The sequence below is a fragment of the Enhydra lutris genome, unplaced genomic scaffold (assembly GCF_002288905.1).
Source record: "Enhydra lutris kenyoni isolate GAN:26980312 unplaced genomic scaffold, ASM228890v2 scaffoldscaffold75, whole genome shotgun sequence".
NCBI lineage: Eukaryota > Metazoa > Chordata > Mammalia > Carnivora > Mustelidae > Enhydra > Enhydra lutris.
Window position 1 is genome coordinate 5,909,462 of NW_019154159.1, and position 25,260 is coordinate 5,934,721.

Consider the following 25,260-nt stretch of genomic DNA (forward strand, 5'->3'; position numbering starts at 1 on the left):
TTGGCTCTGGGACAGGTTCGGTTCACAAACTGCCAGATTAGCTTTTACCTTTAAAGCCACCCACGGCTGAGGGGACCGGAGGGGCCTGCATGCGCGGCAGGGAGAGGCGGGAGCAAGCCAGCCCGGTGCCAGCAGCCCCGCCCGCAGCCGCCCGCGCCGCACAGAAACCGGGGGCTCTGCGTCAGGCCGACCCGACCAGCTCCGGGGGCAGCCGCGGCCGCCCGGAGCCCAAGCAGGCGTTGGGGCCCCAGAGCTCCTGGGTCACCTGCCGGACACACGCCGCGTCCCAGCAGAGGCGTGCAGTTCCCGAACGATGTCCTGTCGTTCTCTTTCATTAGAGCCGACTTCCCGGTCCCGCGTGTCCTCACACGGCCCTGTCCCTATTGTGGGAAGTGGCGTCCGGTTTCCGATGTACTTCTGGGGCTAGGGACGGGAAGGATGGAAGGCCCGAGAGCTGCGAGGCCGCACGGCAGCAGGGTGGCGGGTCCTGCAGAGGCCGCACACTCAGCGCCCGGAGGGGCCGGCCGCACCCCCCCATTCGTCCCGACGGAAACGCGTCCCCGTTCGTCACTCCTGCAGGCGCTACACTGGCTGCCCATTGCCCAGTGGGCAAACTCCGTGGTGGGCCGGACATGGACGCGGTGACGTGCCAACACCGGGAGGAGATGCGGGACCACATGCTGAGGTACCAAAGGCCACGAAGGCCCCCCCATGGGCTCCGTCTACACGGAGGGCCCAGCACAGGCAGATCCACTGAGGAAGAAAGGAGATCGTGTCTGAGGGGGTGGGGGTGGGGAAGGGAGTGATGCGGCGCCCCAGGCTTTCCTTTGGGGGATGAAAGGCCCCGGATGACAGACGCGATGCTGGCACAGGGCTGTGGACGCATGAGCTGCCATGGGACTGTGCATGCGAGCAAAGCCCATGGGGCTGAGTGTGCACCTTGACTTTGACCCTCAGCACGGTCCACTCTCCCATCCTCTGTGCCAGCTCCGAGTGGTACTAAGGGTGACCGCTGTGCCCTCGTGCCCCTCTCTGGCTGGGGTCACAGCCACGTGCCCTCCAGTGTCCGTGGGACCCCGTCCTAGGTCCTCCAGGCTCACCGGGGACGTGACAGGTGACACCAAGTGGTTCTCCGTGCCCCAGCGGAGACAAGACCGACCATCCTCGCCCTGGGGCCGCTGAGGCAGAGGTCTCAGAGAGGCTGATGTCCAAAACAGCTTTTGTTCTGGAAAAGTCCCAGCATCAACCCAAATACTGAGTGACGCGGCCACCCTGAATCTCACCTTCTTTCAAGCTCTGGCCTTGTCCATGTCCTCCCTGCGTCCCCGTGGAAGCAAGGTCTGAGGCCCAGGCTGGCATGTGTGATGGGACATGGCTGGTTTCAATTAGCCAGTGACTTGGTGACTTCCTTCCCCCACAAGCCGGGCCCTGCCTGTCTTCCTGCGCGTGGGAAACCGAGTTTGCTATACTGGCTTGTGTGCAGCTTGGGTTTGACGTGAATAGCATTTCTCTTACAAGTTTTCCCGATTACGAAACCATTGGAACCAGGCTAACGTCCCCTGGACCCCTCTGACTTGTTCCCCACGCCCCGGCACAAACACCTTACAGACCTCTCGGTCTGTTACTGCGAGGACGGGGCTCTCCCAAATGTCCTGAGGGTCACACTTCTAGAGTCGGGCTTTCCAAGTGGGAACGCAGGGCGTGGCTTCAAGCAAGGGCCTGAATGGGGTGTCTGCCCCGTGCCGCGTCCCCTCCTCCATGGGCAGCACCTCACTTTCCCGTGCTACCTGGCATTTTCGAAAGCCTTGGGTGTTAAGCAGTTGGTGTTTTCAGCTGTGCCAGGATGACCCTGGGGTCAAACCCTTTCATCGAGACGTGAGCACTGCCCAGTTCTCGGGGCCTCTCTCCCGTGGGCTGGGACAGAGAACACGGTGCTCGGGACAAGACGCCCAGAGCTTGAGATAGTCAATGTCAGACCTGAACCGCCAGCACGTGACGTTCTGCAGACAAGGGTGACCTTGGCAGGGGGCGCAGGACCCTGGACTCTGACATGACACCCTACGTTTGTCCCGTCCTCAGGGCATTTCACTGGAGTTGGGGCCCAGCTGGTGGCGGGCACACCCAGCTGTCGGGCCCTTGACAGCCTGGCTGTTTGAGGCCTGAGACCCTCGACGGGGGACACCGGCCTCGCCCCGTCTTGGGGACGAACACGCCTTCCTATGTACACGGCTGTCGTCCTGGGTGCATGCCGGACGAGCGTGACCATCCCTGGAGCTTTGCGACAAACACCGGCTGCGGGCGACTGGAGTCCTGGGCCGTGTTGCCGGCGCACAGGGCCACAAGGGGGTGCTGCAGGACCCACGCTGTCAACCCCCTGCTGTTTCTGGACAAAGTCCCTGTCCTCACCGGTGAAACGGAGCAAGCAAAGGCGCACTTTGTCAACGTCCACGACGACAGCGTAGGAGTTGGGCCCATGTCGGCCCTGGTGCATGGCCGCCCGGCCTGGGCTCTCTGTCTGCGAGGGAAGGTTGCTCCAGTCTCCTCCTTGGCTGTTTTCCACACTTCTCGGTGGCTCGGCCCCACCGGGACTGCTGCGGACAGCGCGAGCAGCCTGTTCGGCCGCCTCGGCGGTTCAAGTTCATTTCAGAAGCCGCGGAAAACAGATGAGCAGAAAGGGTCGATGTTCCGTGTCCTCCACCTCAAAGGGGACTTTCGCCAGCATCTGGGTCAGCCCTCGAACTCTGTGGCCCTATCTGTGGGGTCAGCCCTCCCCGGCAAGGTCCTGGGGTTAGAGGCTGGCTAGTCCTGTGTACTTCGGCTGTCCAGACAGGCCTGGCCGGGGTGGGACCCAGAAACCAAGGCACCTGCTCCGAGGCGCCGGAGGGCGAGCACACACTCAGACACTGCACGCCCACGCTCACACCTGCCAACATGCGCCACTCACACCCAGACCACGCGCTTGCCCACACGCGCAGGTGCGCACGAGCTCACAAGTGCGCACTGCCAGCGGGTCTCCGCGGCGGGAGCGGGAAGCAGAGCGGGTTTGGTGGGGCATGTTTCCCGTCCCACTACAGCCCAGCACCCAGGCTCTCTGCTAGAGAGGACCCCGGACCCTGGGAGCCGTCAGGACCCCCGTAAAGTGTCCTGACCTCACAGGTCAGAAAACGGCTCCCCAGCAGATTGCAGAGCTGGGCGCTCCCGGGGAGTTTCGGACGACAGGCGCCGGGGCTGGTTCTTCCTGGCGCTGGTGGGAGACGGGGACTGAGCGCGTGGCTGGGGCTCCTTTGCCCAAGGCCGACGGTGTGCGGAGTCCACCCTGCCCGAAATGACCACCAGGAGGCGACATTGGCACACAGTCAATCAGGCCAGCCTGGGCCGGGACCTGTGTGGGGTCTGGGACCCCCCAGGCCACATGGGGGCGGGCCAGGTGCAAGTTGTCCCGGTCTCATTTTCACAACCCAAACATTTATGGGTTTGAGTCAACCCTGTGTTTATGTGCCTAGTTTTCTCCGGTGGTAGATCTTTAAACCAAGCGCGCCAAGCCCAGCAGGGTCAGGGACAAGTGCGAAGGAGCCCAGCGCCCAGGGGCGATCACACCCTCCTCCCTGCCTCCTCCGCATGGGCACGTCGCTGTGCACCTCCGCCGCTGGCCTAGCAGAGCCCAGCCTGCGACAGAACCCCATGAGCCCACCCAGGAGCTGGGTTCTGACCAGGGGGGCAAAGAAGAAGGGGAGGCTGTGCTGCCTCTGTGTGCGCAGCAGTGTCCCCGACAGTGCCCCCGGGAGGTCCAGCCGCAGGGTCCATGACGGCTGTGAGGGCGGTGGGATTGACCTGAGGGTCACCACATGGGTTTGGTGGCCTTCTCTCCAGTGGCAGGGAGGCATGTCTTGCTCCTGGGGTCCTTCCGGAGGGGAGCTAAGTGGGTGTAGCCCTGGCCGGAGCCTCCCAGCGGTGCTCTCTGCAGTCCGGTCTTGCTCTTACTTCAACATAAGCAGGTAAACTGAAGTCAGGCTGTCTTAACCAAAAAGAATGTGATTCGCTGAGCATAGGAGACAAGATGACGAGCCAGTGTCCTGGGGCCCACTGGCCAGTCCCTGGGGGAGGCCAGTCTAACACTGCTCCAGATTTTTTTAAAGTTTTTATTTATTCATTTATTTAAGTAATCCCTACACCCAACGTGGGGCTTGAACCCCGAGATCAAGAGTCACGTGCTCTGACTGAGCCAGCTGGGTGGGCGCCCCGATTCACCCAAAATCATCATCCTTGCTATTTCCTTTCCTTAGCTTCGCACAACATGTTTTTAAGGAGATGCCGCTTTCACTGGGCGATGGGAGAAAAGATGGACCAAGGGGTCTTTTATGTTGGATGCATTGAAGCAAAGGGGTCTGTGGCTAAAGTCCCCACACCCACGGGTGGGTGGGGGGCCGAGGAGGCAGCTTGTCCAGATCAGCACTGCTCGGAACTTTAGAAGGGGGACCCTCCCCCGAGCCCATGCAGCCAGGAAGCATGAGCCCTGAGTCTCCAGCGGTGGTGGCTGGATGGGGAGGGCCAGGTGGTCTGTGACCTCAGGGGGCCGAGGGGCACCCCACTGTGAGTCACTGCATCTGCAGGCTGTGGTGGGGGACACAGAGGCCTGGAGGTGCGAATCTACCCACAGAACCTACCCAAGAGGGGAGAGCAGAGGGAATGTGAGCCGGCTGAGTGGTGTTGCCCCATCCTCCGGAACCTTCTGGTGCGGGAGCCTACAGCTCCAGTGCCAAAGGCCCAGACTTCTGTCCCCAGCAGGAGCGGGAAGCCGAGGCTGGAGAGCCATGTCCAGGACAGTGGAGATGGGAGCCCAGCCCCTTCTGTGCCCACACTTGCCCCACGCACCAGTCTTCCTCCTTCTCTCCCAAACCTGCTCGGGCCCTCCATCCCCTGCCCGCCTCCACCGCATGGCATACTCCAGGCACCCCGAGAAAGGGGGTGCACCCCCAGCTGTCCCTACCCCACATGCCAAGACAGGCAGGACCCAGCAAGAACGCGGGAGGAAGGTGCTCTGAAACCAGCACCCAGGCAGGCAGGAGCCCAGAACGGACATTTCAGCCGCGCGGCCCCGGTCACTTACCACCGGTGTGGCGGCACTTGAGGGAAACAGGCCCAGTCCGCTGCACAGAGGACGTTAGAAAACACGATTGCGAGCCCAGGTGGGCCGTGTGGCTGTGGGGCCAGGACTGATCTCCCCCGGACTGACATGCGTGAGGGGCGCCCTGCTGCCCTCAGACCCTGCCCTGGTCCCTGACTGGGGAGCAGCGGTTCCCAAGGTCGGACCTCCCGGCTCCGGCCCATCCGCAGCAGACACCACCCCAGCCGCCCCCGCCACGGCTGTGCACAGCTGTGTCAAGACCCTCCCCGAGGAGGGGTTTCTGCTGCTTCCACGGCTCAGCTGTGTCCTCACCGTGGCCCCCAGCTGCCTGGAAACCCCTCTTTCCACGGTGTCAGATCGTCTGCAGACGTGTTCCGCTACAAAGCGATGGCATGCACGTGCCATCCAGACCCCCGGCCCTTTCAGGGGAAGGATTTGGGGCCCCAGCGCGCATTCGCCCCTTTCCTGCTCAGGGACCCTCTCCGGCACACACACACCCCTGAGGCTGCTGGGAAAGTCATGGACTCTGGATTCAGGGGCACGACCCGGCCATGAGGGAAAAGAGGGGACGCTGGGCCTCCGCCAGGCTCTGGGCCTGCCCAGGGGAGATGGTAGGGCCCACCTCACCTAGACCCCACCCTGGAAGGGCTAGGGACAGTGCTAGGCACATCAGTGCCTTGGCTGTCCCCTTCCTGCCTGACCTGCAGCTGCTCCTCCCGCTCAACACTGACACACAGACGCTACACTGTGAAAGAAATCTTTTAACGAAATTTCTAACTACCCACGGAAAAAAGGCTCTTAACGATACGAGCCAAACAGTGACAGCACCGTCTCTGAGAGTTCGGTTACTGATGTTAATTTCCCTCTAATCCGCGTATCTATTTTCTAAATTGTGAGCAACGAATATGCATTATTTTGAAATAAACTCTACCGGAAGCCGTTTCCAGAAGGGCGGCCTGTAAGTGTGTTATGACCCCGGTGCTGAGAACAGTGTCTGGGGGCTCTAGTCTCACACAGCACTCTGACACTTCCACACTCCAGCGTCCCGGCTCTCTGGAAGGACAGGGGCCACCAACAGGTCACGGGGCTCAGTACGTGGGCAAAGCGTGTAAGACAAGGACGTGAGGGGAAGTTGCCTCCGCTCTCCTGGACACTGTTTCCAAGAGGCTCCACCTCCTCTGTACACCCCACTCTCCTCAACCACTACCTTCTCCACCCGCAGCCGCCTGTTTGCTCATCTGTCTCCCTCCCTGGATAGAAGCCGCACCCCCGGAAGCTCCCCCCATCTGTTTTGAATGATGACATATCCTGATGCCTGGAACATGGCATGGTACACAGTAGGTGCTCAATACATGCTTAGTGACTGATGTTTTCCAACACCAGTCACAGAAGGGGGTATGCAAAGTCCATGGCACAATTTACTGACATTCTATACTGACATGTGCCTATGGCACATGGGACACGTAGCGTGAGTTAATGTGAATGTGAGTGCTGTGGGTGTTAGGTCCGAAGTCCCGTAAAGCATACCTGGGATTTCAACTAGATATTTATTGGGTTATTGGGGCTGCAGGAGGGAGGAACACCCTGCCCGGCATTGCTTCCCTCTCTTCCTGGGACACGTTCTCTACCCAGTCCTGATCCTTCCCAGGAGTCCTAGCAGGAGGTCTGACAGGTCACCCTCGGGCTTCCCGTCGTCACTAGCTCGGAAGCCATGGCCTTCACCCGTGACTGGAGTAGCTGGTGTTGCTGGGACACTTCTGGGCCAGAGCAGGAGAAGACAAGGCAAACCAACAGGGGCTTTCTGAGGGAGAGCTCAGACAAGAGCTTGAAGCAAAACTCTTCGGACTTTATTTAGTTAAAAAACAACACACAAAGAAACGGGTACTAAACGGTCCGACTGCATAGAAGGGCCAACATCTGAGGCCAGGCGTCTCCCGGGGCGGACCGGAGGCCCCACGGCGGCGGGCAGGGTCCCGTGGGGCCCCAGACACCATCCAGGCAAAGGCAAGGCCGCATCCCCGTCGCCCCCACGTCCGCGTGCTCCTGGGACACGGGCCCCACCGGAGACCTGCCCGCGTGTGGCCAGGGCAGGGCTGGCGCCCAGACACGTGTCCCGCAGCCACTCACCAGGCGTGTCCCGGGGCGCGTCACGCTCCTCGCTCCGCGGCCTCTGACGGAGAAGAACTTCTCTCCCGGTCCCGCGCCCCTGGGTCCCTTCCACGGAGGCGGCAATGGGTCCCCTTTCTCAGTCCCCGGGCAGCTCCCCGTTCTTCCTCCCCAGGCACGAGTCCCCCGTCTCCCTTGCCACCGCTCCCCGGGCTGTCATGGGGAGGGGACAGCCAGGACGGGAGCGGCCGCTTGGGCCTCCGTCCCTCAGTCCCGGGGCCTTGGGCCGAAGGGCTGGAGCGGGGGCAGCTGCCCCAGGGCCGAGGCTGCCCCGGCAGCCGGGCCCTCCCCGGGCCCCCCGGGGCTCCGGGCCTCAGCGGCCCCAGAACCGCGGCCCTGGGAGGACGAGGACTGCGGCCTGGACGCCGAGGCCCCCTCCTCCGCCTCCCTCGTGGCCCAGGGCGAGTAGGAGAGGATGGTGAAGCCCATCCTGAGCAGGGCCGAGGCCGCGGGCACCAGCTCTTCGGTCTGGCCCGGAAGCGAGGACTCCAGGACGCTCAGCTGCCACCTGTGCAGGTCCTGCTCCCGCGGCGCATCCTGCAGCCTCACCACCCACACCTCGTCGGGCTCCAGCAGCACTCGCCAGCCCTGGCCCGGCATCCTCCGCGTCCAGCCCGGCGTCATCTTCCGGAGGTAGATGGCGTCGTAGCAGCCCACCATGGAGATGACCTGCAGGTCCCTGAGCAAGGCCTCGGCCTCGGCGGGGTCCACGGCCCGGGTGGCGCCCAGCTCCAGCACCATGGGCTCCCCCGGGGGCAGGTCCACCTTGAGAAAGCCCTGCCACGGAGGAGGGAGGCTCGGCCAGTGCGAGCAGGTGGGGGGCCCCTCGAGCCTCCAGGGGAGGCTCTGCATCCAGTCCGCGTCCTCGGGCCCCAGGCCCAGGGGCGCCGCGTCCTGAGGCTCCAGCTCAGTGGGCACGAAGTGGTGGTCCAGGCCGGCCTCCTCGGACCCCGCAGGGGCTGGCGCCGGGGGCCCCGGCCCCCAGCCCGCCGCACCCCCCTGTGCGGGGTCACCTTGGCCCTGCCCCCAGCCGAGCCCCGAGCCCGGGGACCCCTCCTGCTCAGGCCCCGCCGCCTCGTGCTCCGCCAGCTCGGGGTCCCAGTCTTCGTCCTCCCAGTCTTCCAACTCCAGCAGGTCTCGGAGTTCCAGAAAGGCGGTCTTGAAGCACGCGAAGCAAAGCCCTGGCTGGGCCCCGTGTTGCAGCTGATACAGCCAGGATGCGTGGAGGTAGGACATGCCCTCGGCCCCGTGCCGCGCGCTGACCGGGGGGCACATGGCCGTGCGGGGGTGGGGGGGCGCGCCCGGGTGCAGGGAAAGGAAGGGGATCCTCCTGCGGGTGTCTGGGCCGGGCCGATGCAACAGGGACCCGCAGAGGTCGGGGATGTCGGACTTCTGGAAAATTCTGCAGCTTACGTGAAGGTGCTATTCTCTGGGAGGCTGCAAAGGACAAGCAACTGAGGTTGGGGGCCCCCCTAGCAGGCAGAGTGGGACGGTCACCGGTCGCCGATCGCCGGGAGGAGCACGGGCAGGGGGCGATGGGTTGAGACCCGGCCCTTTCGGCCCTGCCCTGCTTGTAGCTGCTCCCAGGCCCGTGTGGCACGCGGCCCTCCCCGCCCCCCACCCCCGACACCCCGGCACCCGGTCAGCAGAACCTCCGAGAACCAGATGAATCCTGACAGAACCTGAGGGAAGCTGACGGGACCTGACAGAAGCTGAAGGAACCTGAGAGAACCGGAGGGAAACTGAGGGAAGCTGACAGAAGCTGAGGGATCCTGACAGATCCTGACAGAACCTCACAGAAGCTGAAGGAAGCTGAGGGAACCTGACAGGATCTGACGGAAGCTGACAGAAGCTGAGGGGTCCTCACGGAAGCTGACGAAACCCGATGGAAGCTGATGGACGCCGAGGGAAGCGCATGGAACCAACCCCCCACCCCGCCACAGGCCAGGCTGGGCCACCTGGGTGCTTCAGCCTCTCAGCCCACCCCAGCCCGCCAGCCCGTGTCCCCCAGACCCTCTCCTCAGCCCAAGGGGTTCTCACCCTGCTTGGCACCGCCCTCCTGTGGGTGCCCCCCAGAAAGGAGGGGAAGCAGCCCACCTGGGAATATAAAGGGCCCTTTCCCATGGTGCTCTGGGCTCATCTGCATATCTCCCATGAGCCTCAGCCCACCAGGAAGTGAAACTGCTGAGTCATCGCCCCCCCCACCCCCGCCCCAGGAGAGTGTGGCGCCCCCCCCAACCCCCTCCCCGCCTTCCCATGTGTTGCTCCGCCCCTCCCCCCCAACCTGTTCTCAGGGTTCTTTCCATCTGCAGGTTTCTGAAGCCGTGCAGGCGGGTGCCACTTTGATGGTCCTTGTCCCTTCGTGGGTGACCTGCCTGCTCATGGGTCCTGTCCTGTGGCTGAAAGTGGATTCTTTCTTGTATTTTTTTTTTTTTTTTAAGAATTTAGATTTTATTTGGGAGAGAGACACAGGGAGAGAAGGAATACAAGTAGGGTGGTTGGAGAGGGAGAAGTAGGCTTCCCGCTGAGCAGGGAGCCCGAAGTGGGGCTCGATCCCAGCACCCTGGGATTTTGACCCAAACGGAAGGCAGAAGCTTAGCGACTGAACCACCCAGGCGCCCCTCTTGTTGTCTTTTGATTAAAGGTTCCTTATGAATTCCTGAACTGATCAAGTCTCAATTATGTACATTTTAAACACATTTTCCCCTTTTGTGGCTTATCTCACTTTGTTTATACTCTGCAGCTATGGTCTAATGTGTCAGTCTCTCCTTTGAGAAAAGATCTTTTTGGTCTTTATACAGAACATCTTTAGTTCCCCAAGACCATAATGTCAGCTTCTTATATTTTTCACCTTATTTTTTTACTCTTTTGCTTATTTCCTTTGCTTCATAATTTTTTATTTAAATATAAGTTGCTTTTGTAAAAATACAAGAATAGAGATAGATGGCTTCTTGAACAATTTACTAAATTGATCAGGCCATTCGGCCCCTCTTTGGAAGTTTGGAAACAAACTTCCAACCCGTGCATCCAACTGGCTCATCTCCCCCAGGACACCTGACGAGTGTCCCCAGATGAACAAGTCCGCAGCCGGGCCCAGACTGGGCAGCGTCTGCAGGAAAAGACACAACCTGCTTCTGTCATTAGCTGATGGCAAAGTTCCTTAGATCAGTTTCTCAAATGTTGCTGCAATTCAAATTGTCTCAGGCGTTTGAAAAGTCCCAGTGTCCATGTCCCTCTATGAGGCAGACACCCTGAGGTGACCCCCTGCCAGTCACCTCCTCGCTGTGATTGAAGGTGGAAACTGTGACTTGTTTTGGACCAATAGACGTAGTGAAGTTGATGGATGTCACTCCCTTAATTACACTATATATACACGTGGTACTGCTTTTAGAGTACATATTTTGCACGATTATATCATGTTCTACACACACAGTATTACATACTGGTATACGTTTCTACGTTCACACATCACGTATATGTGCGCAGACCTAAGCGCACACATGTACACGTACAAACTCCAACTTACTCTTGCTCTCCCTTCTGGCCCTGAAGAAGGAAAGAACCGGGCTGTGGACACTGGGCAAAGATTGGAGCCTTTGGTCAGTGACTGGGAGGCGCGGGTGGCTGCCTCGGTAGACTGGGGTAGGGAGACGTTCCATGGCCTGCGGGGATGCAATGTCACCCTTTCTGGCTCTTCCCAGGGCTGGGACTATAATGAACAATAGTGGCCCTTCTGGTGAACTTTTGCTTGTCTGCTGAACTAGCAAGCCGTCAGCTTCCTGGCATGACTTTGATTGTCGATACACGCCTTTACCATTGCCTCTGTCACAATGTGTGATTCCTTTGTTTTGTCAGCTCTCCTGACCTATGACCAGAGCGTAAGACTGATTCCGACTCAGGTCTCTATTTGACACAGAGAAGAGACTCAGGGCACAAGACAAAATAATCTGGGGAGACATTTTTTCATTTCCCTTCTCAGTACCCGGATCATCAACCTTCTGTTGCACCAGGAACATCTTGCGGCAGGGCCCATGCCTCCACCCCTTACCCACACCCCTGTTTCCCCCTCCGGCAGACGAGGAGTGTTGAGGACAAGGGGGGCTGTGCCTGCAAACGTTGCCCTGTGCCCCCACTGTGAGGTCTGGCAGGGGTGATATCTGAACTCTGGCAGGTCCGAACTGCCAACCGTGTGTCCAGGTCCCCATAGCTACCTCCCGCTGGGGCGTATGTGTCCAGGGGCTCCCAGGGGCTCTCAGTCATGAACCCTTGAGAACCCGGCCGTTCAAAATGACACCCTGGGTGTGGCTGTGGAGGGACTGCCCATCCCGGCTGGCCTGGCTGTGTGGAGAGTGTATGACACGGAGAAGAGGGAAGACACTCAGACCCCAGGAGGGGCAGCCCCCCTCTCCTGCATCCGATCCACACGAGTCCACAGTCCTATGACCCAGAGGTCAGAGCCAGCGCCATTTGCTCCTCTGTTTTCCACTGAACCATCCGCTCCTCTGTTGGACAGGTACTAAGTGGGCACTCCTGGGGCAGTGAAGGCCCAGCAAGGAGCAGGGGCAGCATGCTGGCCGCCCCTGGGGGGTGCACAGATGTCAGAAGTGGGAAGTGGAGCAAGTGGAACAAACGGCCAGCTCCGTGAGGGAGCGGCTGCCCCCACCCTGGTGGGGCTTCCAGCGCGGCTGTCCATGGTAGGGTGAACAGGGATTTGTCCTCTGGGTGCCACGCAGACATGGACACAGGCTTCCCAACCTCCGTGCACCCTTCAGAATGCCTGGGTGAGTCGCGGGAAGAATCATCTAAGAGTTATAACAACTTGGGGTGCCCTCAGACCTCAGGTCCCTTCACAAACAAAAGGTGGCGGCCAGGGCAGAGAGAGCAGTGAATGTGGTGTGCGAGTCAGACAGAAGACAGCGCAGCGTTCAGTACAGGAAGGTCGAAACCCGATCCTAGGAGGGGTGACCGAGAGATGTGGGGATTTACAGGAATGAGCTTAAAATTGCAAAACAAGATGTCCATTTTGGAACGATACGAAGGAGTGGAAACTGGGAAGGCGCGTCGGTACCTGATGGGGAATTCATCAGGATGTGGCCAACCCACGTAGTACGGCGTCCCCGCAGAAAACAAGTTTTCAAAGAAGCCCCAGTGTAAGGTCATTAGCCTCTGGTAAGTGAAAAGAAAAAAAGCAGGTTATAGGTTTGTATACACAGTACTCTTACGACTTTGTGAAAGAGGAAAGTCTGTAGCCACGTTTGCAAATGTTGGGTGTGATGCGCGCAGCTGGGCCCCTGTCCTGTGTACGCATGTCAACGTCCGCGCCCTTTGTATGCGTATCGGGCGCCACGTGTGTGAGCCTATAGAGAACGACCGAAGAGGAACGCACCAACATCAGCTGTGATCGCCTCTGGGTGGTAGGATTACGAGTCACTGAATTTTCTTTATAGATTTCCACATCTGCTTAATTCTCTAGAATAAATATGTTCTCTGACCACACCTTCAGAAGCCATTGAAAGCCTCTGGAAGAGCTTCACGGGCAGTGGGAGTATCTAAATCAGCCTTTCTCAGTTGGGGTCCTATGGGGTCCCCACAGACCACCTCCCCCAGCTGCTCTCCGGCACCTGCTCGTCAGACTCCCTTGGAATGTGGACCCTCCAGGGCAGGCCTGGGTCCCACCCTCCACCCTTGCAGGCCCCAGCTAGGGGCTGGTGCGGGGTAAATGGACAGAACCGTAGGGGGAAAGTGTCCCCACCACAGCAGGGTGGGGACATCCTTCCCCTGGCCTTCTACAGCCCAAAACCCTTTTGGGGATGACTCTGGAGCCCTTGGAATCTCCCTTAAGTTCCTTTATGTCAAACCTCGTGAGTGTCTGAAGCTCCGCCACAGTCAAGGCTGCCGCGTCCACTCATACCCCACGTGGCTAGACACACGCCCATCAGCCACGCCACTGCCATAGTCACTTCCAAGCAGGGGAGGCTCTGTGCCCGGCTGCAGCAGCCATTAGAAGAGCCAGACTCAGGGTGAACTTCCCTCCAAGGAGGGAGCACCAGGTCTTCCCTGAGTCCGCACAAGACTGCCTCCTCGTGCGGAGTCTGCCAGCCCAGCCCGGGCACACTCTGCCTAGGAGCAGCCGTGCCCTGGATGCTGCTGTCCTTAGACACGCTGCCCCCACCCAGGGGTGCGCTGTGAATGGGGCATCTTCAGAACCCCAGACCTCCCCGGAGAAACACCATCATCCTGTACGAGCTTCCCGTGGCCTCCAGACAAATAACCACCGACTCAGTGGCTCGACTCGACTCAGATTTCTTCTCCTGTGGTTCCGGACTTGCAAAGCCGGTGGGTCTGCAGGGCTGGCTCCTTCTGGAAGCTCCAGGGGCTGATCCCTTCTCGGGCCTTTCCCAGCTTCTGGAGCCGTTTGCGGCCCTTCCCCCACCTCCCGGCCAGCAGCACGGAATACTCTCTCCTCAGTCCTCCCAGAGTCTCTCTCTGACTCTGACCCCCAGCTCCCTCCTGTAAGGACCCTTGGAGATGCTGTGAAGCCCACTTGAATGCAAGCTAACCCCCACCTCAAGACCCTAACTTAATCACACGTGCAAAGTCTCTCCACCGTGGCAGTGACATGGACACAGGACGTGGGCATCTTTGGGGACACTGTCTAGAGGACGACCTACCCATCCTGGGCTCTTGATGGTTCCTGACCAGCTCTGGAATTTCCAGAAAAAGCCTTTTTTCTCTCACTACACGTGAGAAGCACCTTGGCTTTCAGACTCCCACTTCTTGTGTGGGTTTCTGGTCCTCAGCTCCGGCAGCTGTGCCTACTGCCCCAACACCCCGGCCGAGCAGGACCCGCGCGCCCATCTGCCGGAGGTGGGAGATGGACAAAGAATTTGGGGCAGGGGAAGCACCTTCTCAAAATTGCAAAACTCGATTCTGTAACAAATGGTGAGAAGCCAACAGTCAGAACAGATAAACGCCACCACCCAGCCCGCTTGGCCCTGTGCCGGGGGAGGCCTCGCAAAACTCCCCAACCAGGGCCAGGTCTGGCCTAACCAGACTTTTTGAATTTCTGGGCAGACAGATAAATAAAACTGGGGGGACCATAAGGGTTACCAATAGCTTACTTTTCCAACCAAGGCAGCTTTCCAGAAAGACATTTTTCACACTGGAGGTAAAAAGTCCATACTTTCTGACAAAAGGATTTTTTAAAAAGATTTTATTCATTTATTTGAGAGAGACAGAGAGAGCACAAGTGCGGGGTGGGAGGGGCAGAGGGAGAGGGAGAATCAGAACCCCCGCCTGGGGGCAGGGAGGCTGCCAACCCCAGGACCCCGGGATCCTGCCCTGAGCCGAAGGCAGATGCTTCACGGACTCAACCACCAGGCACCCATGGCAAAAGGATTTTAAATGGAATAAATTTCACTTCATGAAAAGCTCTCTCCTACTTTTCCCTTTAGGCTTCAGAGCAAGGGGACTTTGGTGGCCTGGAGTCGCCATGAGCCCTTCCAAATAACCACGACTAAAACAGTAAAGAATCGGAAGAGAAGAACTTGCCTGTGAAATGACCTGTAGGAAACTGAAACAGACATTCTAGGGCAGCCGAGCCACGACCCAAGATTCAGAGCACATGGTACGAGTGTGACACGGGGCAACACAGCAGAATACAGGACGGGTGAAAGGGAAGATTGTAACAAATCCAAGCACAAAGAGAAAAGAAGGAAACAACAGGACGGAGTTTGAGGACATGGGGACACACTCAGGAAGGACGGGGTGCTGTCCCAGGGCAGAGTGCTGGGGGGTGGGAGCTCGAGGATGGGGGACTGGCTGCCCGCTGTCCACCCTGGCCTGCTCTGGACGCAGGAAGGCAAGTCCAGAACGCTAGTCCCTCCCCAAAGGCCCTGGAGGCCAGAGCACATTCGTAGAAGGAAACCATCACCCGGACGGCAGGTCCCCTGCTCAGGCAAGGCCGTTTCCCCTCCCGGCTGGAGTCCGGGGCTGCCAAGCATCGCCCACACTGCTAACAACCCACCACCTCACGGGGCTGCGGCCTCTGAAAGGCACCTGCTGGAGCCAGCTCCTTTTTATCGACCCCTCGGAGCCACTGAATTCAGCAATCCAGTGGGAAGTGATGTGTGGCTTTGAGAAATGTGTGGCTCCTGCATAATCAGGCTCATTATGTGGGAGCCAACCTGTAAAGTCAGTTAATGAGAAATGTGAGATTTTCTGATTAGTAATTCTCAAAGTGAATCACGGGCATGCGGAGTTACTGCTGAGGTTCTCTGGTCACCATGTGGAAGAGGAAGGTGCTCAGCGTCCCCCACCTACAAGGGGCTGCCCCTGGCCACCAGCATCTTCAGGCCTCTCCCTACCTCCCTGTCCCCATCCTTGGCCCCTGTCACCCACACTCAGGACCGCCAAGCCCCTTCCCCACTGTCTGCCGAGTGTGTCCAGCACGCACACTGGATGGCACCTGCCCTTCCCTCGTGGTGCGAATGGAGAGAGGGCCGTGGACTGTGTGGCCAGCAGCTCTGTAGGACGTCCTGACCGGGAGATGGGGGACCGTGGCTGCTCCTGGAACGGCAGGGAGCCAACTGACTTAGGGGTTGATTCCCTCATTCCTGAGTCTTCCACGGGGCCATCAATCCCATCCCTCTTCAGGAACACCCTCCGGAAGCCACAGCACGTGGGAGACACAGTCCAGGAGTGTGGTCACCGGCTGTGACACACCCGTCCCCCATCTGAGGCTTCATGTCCTTCCTGGGCCAGCTGTCTCATCTCTCCCCATGTGGCAAGGAACAGCACCCCACAGACCCAGTCTCGGGGCTGACGTGACATCTCTGTGTTGAGTCACACATGGATGGTGACGATGGGGATCTCAGGAGAGGGACATGGACATGGTTTCCCTCCTTGGAACGGCAGCCCTGTGACCACAGCACGTTCCCTCCCCTGAAAACTGGACAGTTAGAGTCCCACATCACGGGCTGTGGGGAGGCCTGTGGTCACAGGCGGCAGGAGCTGAGGCTGGGCAAGGCTTCCGAGTGCCCACCACAGCTTTGTGCGGACCTTCACCAACGAGAAGCCCCGGTGAAGGCCGGCCCTTTGGGGAGCGACAAGCTGGGCTGAGTCAGAAGTGGGGTTCGGGGCCCTGCTCTGCTCAGTGCTGCTCCGCGGGTGACTTTCCCTAAAGCCATCTTCTCCGGGACTAAGGGAGCTCAGGCGGAGACAAACGCTTCCTTTCTGTCTGGTGCTTTTCCACGCCCCACACAGCTTCCTTCAACATCGGGGTTAGGGAAGCGCTGCCGCCGGCAAGGGTGCCCCGTGGCTTCTGGCCACTAACCAGCTGCACCTCTGAGGGGTCCCAGGACCCTCGGGAAGACACGGGCGAACTACGCACAGCCGGTCTCGGCGAGTGGACGGCCGGTGCGTGGTGGCTGTGGAGGTGGCGGCTGGGGACAGAGCGGAGAGCTGAGCTGGCTGGTTTCCGGGGGCTGCTGTTCCCCCTGGACGAGGGGCCGTTGGCTCCCGCAGGACTAGTGAATCATGGTCACTCTGTTCTGGTGACACGCGGGGCCGCGGGCCCTCGGTGGGACTCCGGCCGGCAGACCTGCTCTGGAAGGGCGGGCGTTTCTCCCCACGGCCACAGGGCCCCACCGCGGAGCCACGGTGTCGCCAGACACCTGAGCCTGAGGGGGCCGCTCACGCTGGGACTCACTGTTGCCCGTCCACGCGCTGCCCAGCCGCGGCTCACCTGGCGAGTCCCTGCTGAGTGCTCGTCTTAGGTTAAACGAGAAAACCAGAAGGCCCTGCAGACTGCTCCCCGGCGGGGAGAGAAGGACAGTAGTCCCCAGAGTAGACAAGGACCACGACTTCAGACGGGAGCAGGTGCGAGGAAGAGCCTCACACAGGGGCACGGCAGGGGACCGGGGCCTCGCCGTGGGACTGCAGCTTGTGGGGCCCGGGCCCTCCGGCCTGACACACACCGGGGAAGCCTGCGGTGTCGCGCCGTGCAGGTGTCGTGCTGTGCAGGTGCTGGAAAGGGCAAAAGGCCGGTTTCAGAGAAGAGTGTCCTTTGCGGTCAGGGCTCTAAGCAGTGGCGGTTGGAGGCCAAAGGCGGCTGGGTGGGACACGGGTGGCAAGGGGCGTCGTCAGAACAGACTGGGAAACAGAGGCAGCGGAACCATTCGGTTCTAAAACTCCGAGCGGTAAGATGAAGCCGGAGGAAGACAAGTGCGTGTACCCGGCGCGCGGGATGGAGACGGGCCCGAGGCACGTGCAGTGGCTTCCGAGTTACTGCGGCTCTGAGACCGCACGTCCCTGCAGAAGAACGTGGTGCTGGAGACCCCACTCTCGTGCGACCCCGGGCCGGCCCGGGTGACTGGGGAGACAGGAGCCGGCGGCTCTGAAAATGATTTCAATGTTGAACTCAGGGCCCTTACTTGTCGTATGGCTGATTCGGAATCATCAGCCTCTTTTGGTCAGAATTATTGTTTGTCCTTTTCTTCATGGCTTCCTGTTCCTTTTGGAAACACAACTCTAGCTTTATGGGGTAAGTCAGTAAGAAAAAAAAAGTCAAGGATAGGCCACTTTGAGGACGCCCCCGTCGTCCACGGCCACGGGAAGCCACCCCCTCCCTGCCTCCTCGTGTGCTCATCCCTCCTTCCTGTGAACAGGAGGGGTCTCTCCGCCTCTGCCGCGGAGACCTACAGAGCCGTTCCTCTCCTTTTTTACTGCCTGCGAGGAGGAATGAAGAAGGGCGATAAAAACTCCGGCATCTGCGAGGAGCTGAGGGCTGACCTCTTGCAGGAGAAAAGCAAACATGTAAATGTTTATTTAAACTCCCAGTACTTGGTCTCCTTCCGAATGTGCAGCCATCCTTTCTGTCATGATGACTACAACAGTTTTCCAGAAGGTTTTCTTCAGTGAATCGTCTGATTATTTAAACATGCTTTTCTTTCTTATTAGGGCTTGACTCCAACTGGGTCACCTGCCCACAGATCCAAGTGGGCGTGGGCTTGTAGGCTTTCTGGGTCAGGTGGTTTCTCTGAGCACGACTGGCCATGCTCAAGTCAGATTCCAGGACACGCTGGCGGAGCCTGTGCCCAGGGAAGGCACCAGCCCCGGGGTGCCTCGGAACCCAGCCAGGAGATGCAGAGGCTGTGCCTGGGAAGGCTACAGATGGCCTTCAATGGCCATCCCAAGGACGGAGGTCATCAGGCCAGCCAAGAGGCGGGAACACATCCACCCCACAAACATCTCTGGAATGTTCTCTGAGACTCGGGAGCTGCGCGGGCCTCATAGACATGATGAAGATAAGCACTAGCAAGCTCAGAGGCACACCAGGGCCTTTGGCCTTTTTCCTCTCAGGGGGCTCAGCCCCTAGGGCAGTGGGGACCCTTCAACTTGACCAGCACAGCTATCCTGGTCCTCTTCTAATCCAACAAGACTTGCTCGCACTCACTGACTTTGGTTTCTCACCCTCCATCCTTTCCTGTCGCAAGAGCTCACATGTCCTGGGCCAGTGGTGATGGGGCTCTGAAATGTGGACAGGTCTGGGGGTCAGGTTCTGGTCCCTGCTGCCCCTGGAAGGGCCATGAGGCGGGTCCAGTCATGTACTTTCCAGTGTGTGGCAGGTGACGCTAAGGTGTTTAGTCACAGGTTCGTTGGTGACCATAGCTGTTTGGGCTCCATGCAGAGCCTGGGTTGAGTATGAGTTAGGCTAAGACCAGGGGAGGGTGGAGGATTAATGGCTCAGAATCTGTGGAAACGTCTAAGCTCATCCAGGTGTCTAGGCACTGGTTCTGGAATTGTACAGCATATTGAAAACATCTGGAGAGTCTGAGACACTGACCGATGCCTGGATCCCATGTGAGAATTCTGGTATAACTAGTGTGGGCAAAGGTTAGTTTTCTGCTGATTTGTAACAAGTGACCGAACTTACGCTTAAAATAACACACATTTATTTCCTAGTTTCCATGGATTAGGAGTTGGAATAGGCCTTGGCTAGACCCTTGTTCAGGGTCTCACAGCTGTAACCAAAGTGCTAGAGGGACTGCGCTCGAGGCTGAGAGAGTTTCTATCCTCGTGGGCTGGAGACTAAGGGCCTCAGCTTCACTGGCTGTCAGCTGGAGCCACTTTCGGGTCCCAGAGGGTGACCAGTGTCCTGCAGAGTTCACGGCATGGCTGTTTTCCTCTTCAAGGCCAGGAAGGGACAGCAAGAGCTGGCTTGGGGTCTTATGTACACTCGCAGTAATGTCATTGCAAGAGGGACACACAATGTGATTTCAGGCAGTAGCATCGACCCCCTGTACCACTTCTTAGGTGGAAGTGAGTCACAGGCTCCACATCCAGTCACAGGGAGGGTATGACCACTGGCGGTCATTCAGGCGTGTCTGTCACATGCTGTGACATGAGCAGTGAGACTCTTCAAATTCCCAAGAAAATTTTAATGTGCAACAAAATTTGAGACCCCCTGGTCCAAGGACCTTTGCCTTCATCTTTTCTAGACTAGCTGTGTCTTGTCCTGCAGGCCCTGCTCCGTCCAGCTCACAGTTAGGACAAATGTACCTCTGGTGCAGCTGTTGGTAGTGGGGAGGCTAGAGATGTGAGGGGCAGGTGAATACAGGAACTCTGGACCTTCTACTTAATTTTGCTCATTACCCAGAATGATCTAAAAATAAAGTTTGTGTTCAAAAGAGTTCAAGTAGTCTAATTTTGAAAATAAAAAGAAGAGCCACAAAAGGGGGAAATGTGTTTAAAATGTAAATAATTGAGACTTAATCAGCTTCAGGAATTCATAAGGAAGCTTTAATCAAAAGACAACAAGAAAGAATCCACTTTCAGCCACAGGACAGGACCCATGAGCAGGCAGGTCACCCACGAAGGGACAAGGACCATCAAAGTGGCACCCGCCTGCACGGCTTCAGAAACCTGCAGATGGAAAGAACCCTGAGAACAGGTTGGGGGGGAGGGGCGGAGCAACACATGGGAAGGCGTGATGGTGTTGGGGGGGGCGCCACACTCTCCTGGGGCGGGGGTGGGGGGGGCGATGACTCAGCAGTTTCACTTCCTGGTGGGCTGAGGCTCATGGGAGATATGCAGATGAGCCCAGAGCACCATGGGAAAGGGCCCTTTATATTCCCAGGTGGGCTGCTTCCCCTCCTTTCTGGGGGGCACCCACAGGAGGGCGGTGCCAAGCAGGGTGAGAACCCCTTGGGCTGAGGAGAGGGTCTGGGGGACACGGGCTGGCGGGCTGGGGTGGGCTGAGAGGCTGAAGCACCCAGGTGGCCCAGCCTGGCCTGTGGCGGGGTGGGGGGTTGGTTCCATGCGCTTCCCTCGGCGTCCATCAGCTTCCATCGGGTTTCGTCAGCTTCCGTGAGGACCCCTCAGCTTCTGTCAGCTTCCGTCAGATCCTGTCAGGTTCCCTCAGCTTCCTTCAGCTTCTGTGAGGTTCTGTCAGGATCTGTCAGGATCCCTCAGCTTCTGTCAGCTTCCCTCAGTTTCCCTCCGGTTCTCTCAGGTTCCTTCAGCTTCTGTCAGGTCCCGTCAGCTTCCCTCAGGTTCTGTCAGGATTCATCTGGTTCTCGGAGGTTCTGCTGACCGGGTGCCGGGGTGTCGGGGGTGGGGGGCGGGGAGGGCCGCGTGCCACACGGGCCTGGGAGCAGCTACAAGCAGGGCAGGGCCGAAAGGGCCGGGTCTCAACCCATCGCCCCCTGCCCGTGCTCCTCCCGGCGATCGGCGACCGGTGACCGTCCCACTCTGCCTGCTAGGGGGGCCCCCAACCTCAGTTGCTTGTCCTTTGCAGCCTCCCAGAGAATAGCACCTTCACGTAAGCTGCAGAATTTTCCAGAAGTCCGACATCCCCGACCTCTGCGGGTCCCTGTTGCATCGGCCCGGCCCAGACACCCGCAGGAGGATCCCCTTCCTTTCCCTGCACCCGGGCGCGCCCCCCCACCCCCGCACGGCCATGTGCCCCCCGGTCAGCGCGCGGCACGGGGCCGAGGGCATGTCCTACCTCCACGCATCCTGGCTGTATCAGCTGCAACACGGGGCCCAGCCAGGGCTTTGCTTCGCGTGCTTCAAGACCGCCTTTCTGGAACTCCGAGACCTGCTGGAGTTGGAAGACTGGGAGGACGAAGACTGGGACCCCGAGCTGGCGGAGCACGAGGCGGCGGGGCCTGAGCAGGAGGGGTCCCCGGGCTCGGGGCTCGGCTGGGGGCAGGGCCAAGGTGACCCCGCACAGGGGGGTGCGGCGGGCTGGGGGCCGGGGCCCCCGGCGCCAGCCCCTGCGGGGTCCGAGGAGGCCGGCCTGGACCACCACTTCGTGCCCACTGAGCTGGAGCCTCAGGACGCGGCGCCCCTGGGCCTGGGGCCCGAGGACGCGGACTGGATGCAGAGCCTCCCCTGGAGGCTCGAGGGGCCCCCCACCTGCTCGCACTGGCCGAGCCTCCCTCCTCCGTGGCAGGGCTTTCTCAAGGTGGACCTGCCCCCGGGGGAGCCCATGGTGCTGGAGCTGGGCGCCACCCGGGCCGTGGACCCCGCCGAGGCCGAGGCCTTGCTCAGGGACCTGCAGGTCATCTCCATGGTGGGCTGCTACGACGCCATCTACCTCCGGAAGATGACGCCGGGCTGGACGCGGAGGATGCCGGGCCAGGGCTGGCGAGTGCTGCTGGAGCCCGACGAGGTGTGGGTGGTGAGGCTGCAGGATGCGCCGCGGGAGCAGGACCTGCACAGGTGGCAGCTGAGCGTCCTGGAGTCCTCGCTTCCGGGCCAGACCGAAGAGCTGGTGCCCGCGGCCTCGGCCCTGCTCAGGATGGGCTTCACCATCCTCTCCTACTCGCCCTGGGCCACGAGGGAGGCGGAGGAGGGGGCCTCGGCGTCCAGGCCGCAGTCCTCGTCCTCCCAGGGCCGCGGTTCTGGGGCCGCTGAGGCCCGGAGCCCCGGGGGGCCCGGGGAGGGCCCGGCTGCCGGGGCAGCCTCGGCCCTGGGGCAGCTGCCCCCGCTCCAGCCCTTCGGCCCAAGGCCCCGGGACTGAGGGACGGAGGCCCAAGCGGCCGCTCCCGTCCTGGCTGTCCCCTCCCCATGACAGCCCGGGGAGCGGTGGCAAGGGAGACGGGGGACTCGTGCCTGGGGAGGAAGAACGGGGAGCTGCCCGGGGACTGAGAAAGGGGACCCATTGCCGCCTCCGTGGAAGGGACCCAGGGGCGCGGGACCGGGAGAGAAGTTCTTCTCCGTCAGAGGCCGCGGAGCGAGGAGCGTGACGCGCCCCGGGACACGCCTGGTGAGTGGCTGCGGGACACGTGTCTGGGCGCCAGCCCTGCCCTGGCCACACGCGGGCAGGTCTCCGGTGGGGCCCGTGTCCCAGGAGCACGCGGACGTGGGGGCGACGGGGATGCGGCCTTGCCTTTGCCTGGATGGTGTCTGGGGCCCCACGGGACCCTGCCCGCCGCCGTGGGGCCTCCGGTCCGCCCCGGGAGACGCCTGGCCTCAGATGTTGGCCCTTCTATGCAGTCGGACCGTTTAGTACCCGTTTCTTTGTGTGTTGTTTTTTAACTAAATAAAGTCCGAAGAGTTTTGCTTCAGGCCCCTGGGCTGAGTCATCATTCTGTTGGTCCCTGTTGATTGACATCGTCATCTCTGTGTCTTGCATGAGCCACCGTGACAGGTTTAAGTCTCCCAGGAGCAGGAGGCAGAGGTGGGGACAGCAGAGTCCGCTTGAGTCGTGTTTTGGCTCACAGTAAGAGTTTGTTTCACGAGTGTTTGTCACGTTATTTATAAACAAACGCGTGCGCGCTTAAAGGGCATATTGTGAACAATAATGACTGTGTCATCAAACACAGATTTTAATCAATCTAAATCTGTGTCCTGATTTAAAAAAATTTTTCAGGCAGAACATGTGTGAGGAATGCTAATATAATCAGGAGCCGGAGGCGGGGGCGGGTGCCAGCACTCTAGGGTGACGCTCACCCTGCAGTTCCGGACACCAGGGCACCAGAGGCAAGAGAGAGACTCTTCCTCAGGGGAGATGCTCTCAGCAGCTTTTCCTCTCGCAAATGATCGATCTGAGGTTCCTGTTGCCCTCAGTCGGTGGTTTCTGGCTGACACAGCCTTCCAGTGATTCAAGGGTGGGCTCTTTCCGTTTCGGTGACAAATACAGTTCTAAAGGTTCGTTCTGGAGGGTTTTACAGTGCGTGGGCTAACCCTGCCAAATCTGGGGGCAGTCTTCCTCCCATGGGTCTTTCCCAAGCAGTCCTGGTCTTAAATCAGGGGGGCTTCTGGTGCTGATTAAGTGGGCAAAGCTTTAATGCAGCAGCCTTCCAACAGCCCCGGTCGTTCTCGGAGCATTTCGTGAGTGGGAGTCTATATTAGAACACGAACCTGCCTTCTCTCCCAAACAAACCCAGCCCGGTCTTACCGTCGTCCCTTCCCCTCTCCATCCCTCCAGGTGAAACAGTCCATTTATTCCTATTCTAGCGAACTCTTGTTTTGGGCGGCCTTTTTTTTTCCCTTAATGACCAGGCTTCTTGCGGATCTCCCAGGGTGGCAGGTCAGGAGCAGGAATCGTGCCGCAGGCCCAGGTGAGAAAGCCCCAGCTCCGTACGAGCGGCTGACAGAGCGCTCCTCAGCACTCTCTTCTGAAATCAGAAGATACCAGCTCACGAGGTCACGGTGAAAACGAAAAAAGATAAAATATATCCTCAAAAAATGAAATCTCTAAAATCCATATGAATTATGTACCCAAGTAAATTAAAAACATGTAGGTACGTGCTCATAACAGCGCTGTGCACGATCCACGCGTCCAGATGAAGGGATAAACGCGCTGCGGCACGGCCGCGTGGCGCCATGTGCTTCACCATAAACAGGGGTGAAGAACCGAACTACGCTCTGACGTGGATGACCTTGGAAGCCATCATGCTCGGGGAAAGAAGCCTGTCCCAAAGGCCACATGCTGTAGGGTTCCAGTGACAGGAAATGTCTACAACAGGCAACTGCATACAGACAGCGCTGATAAGTGGTTACCACGGGCTGAGGGAAAGGGGGAATGACAAGTAACTGCTTTAATGGGTCTCCTTTGGAGATAACGGCGATGTTCTGGAACTGGGTAGAGGCGACCGTTGCACAATAGTTAACTTTATGTTATGTGAACTTCACCTCAAGTTTAAAAAACAAGTGTAAAAGTTGTAGCATATTGGTCCGGAGCAGGGATAAGTGTGTGTCTTCTTCCCTGGGAAGTGGACACACACTTTCTGGGAACTCCAAACGTTCCCAGGACGTGCGGAGAACACCGCCACACACGCCGGACACGGCTGCAGTGTGAAGTATCCCACTCCGCTTAAGACAGCTGCAGTCAGCTCTGGCTGTTAGTGGAATTAGCTGGGGTGTGTGCAGTCGAATACCACAGACTTTCAGAGGGGTGAATGAGCTCTTATTTTTCAGACTGAGAGGAAACAGAAAATCGCGAAAAGATAGGTATAGTCCAGTCCCATGTATGAAAATTGTAAAGCATGTTATTAAGGGCACATGGAAAATACATGGTCAAAAAACAGTTTGGGAATTTCCCCAAAATCAGGGCAGTGGTGCCTGTAGGGAGGGAAGAGAATGGGAATGACCACTAGGGACGTAGTACTTCCTAAAACAACACTGAAACAAATACTAAAAATACTGGCACTTGATCTGGATGGTGGTGCCCAGGTGTGTATTATATACTGAGCAAATGTAAAAATGATGATGGCTTTGGTGATGCTGCTGCTGCTGCTGATGGTGGTGGAGGTGGTGGTGATGGAGGTGCTGGTGGAGGTGCTGGTGGTGGTGGTGGTGGTGGTGATGGTGGTGTTGGAGGTGGTGGTGATGGTGATGGAGGTGGTGGTGATGGTAGTGAAGGAGCTGGTGGTGATGGAGGTGGTGATGGAGGTGGTGTTGGAGGTGGTGGTGATGGTAGTGAAGGAGATGGTGGTGGAGGTGCTGGTGGAGGTGGT

The 25,260-nt window shown here is 59.1% G+C and overlaps 2 protein-coding genes across 2 annotated transcripts; one reads left to right on the plus strand and one right to left on the minus strand.

Annotated features, from left to right (window-relative positions):
- Positions 1-7,498: 7,498 nt before the first annotated feature.
- Positions 7,499-8,566, minus strand: LOC111160283 (testis-expressed protein 19.2-like). Its single transcript, XM_022523220.1, has one exon. It carries the CDS (start codon positions 8,564-8,566, stop codon positions 7,499-7,501), a length of 1,068 nt encoding a protein of 355 aa, XP_022378928.1.
- A 12,685-nt stretch (positions 8,567-21,251) lies between these two features.
- On the plus strand, positions 21,252-22,319 carry LOC111160284 (testis-expressed protein 19.2-like). The gene has a single exon (XM_022523221.1). It carries the CDS (start codon positions 21,252-21,254, stop codon positions 22,317-22,319), a length of 1,068 nt encoding a protein of 355 aa, XP_022378929.1.
- Positions 22,320-25,260: the final 2,941 nt, after the last annotated feature.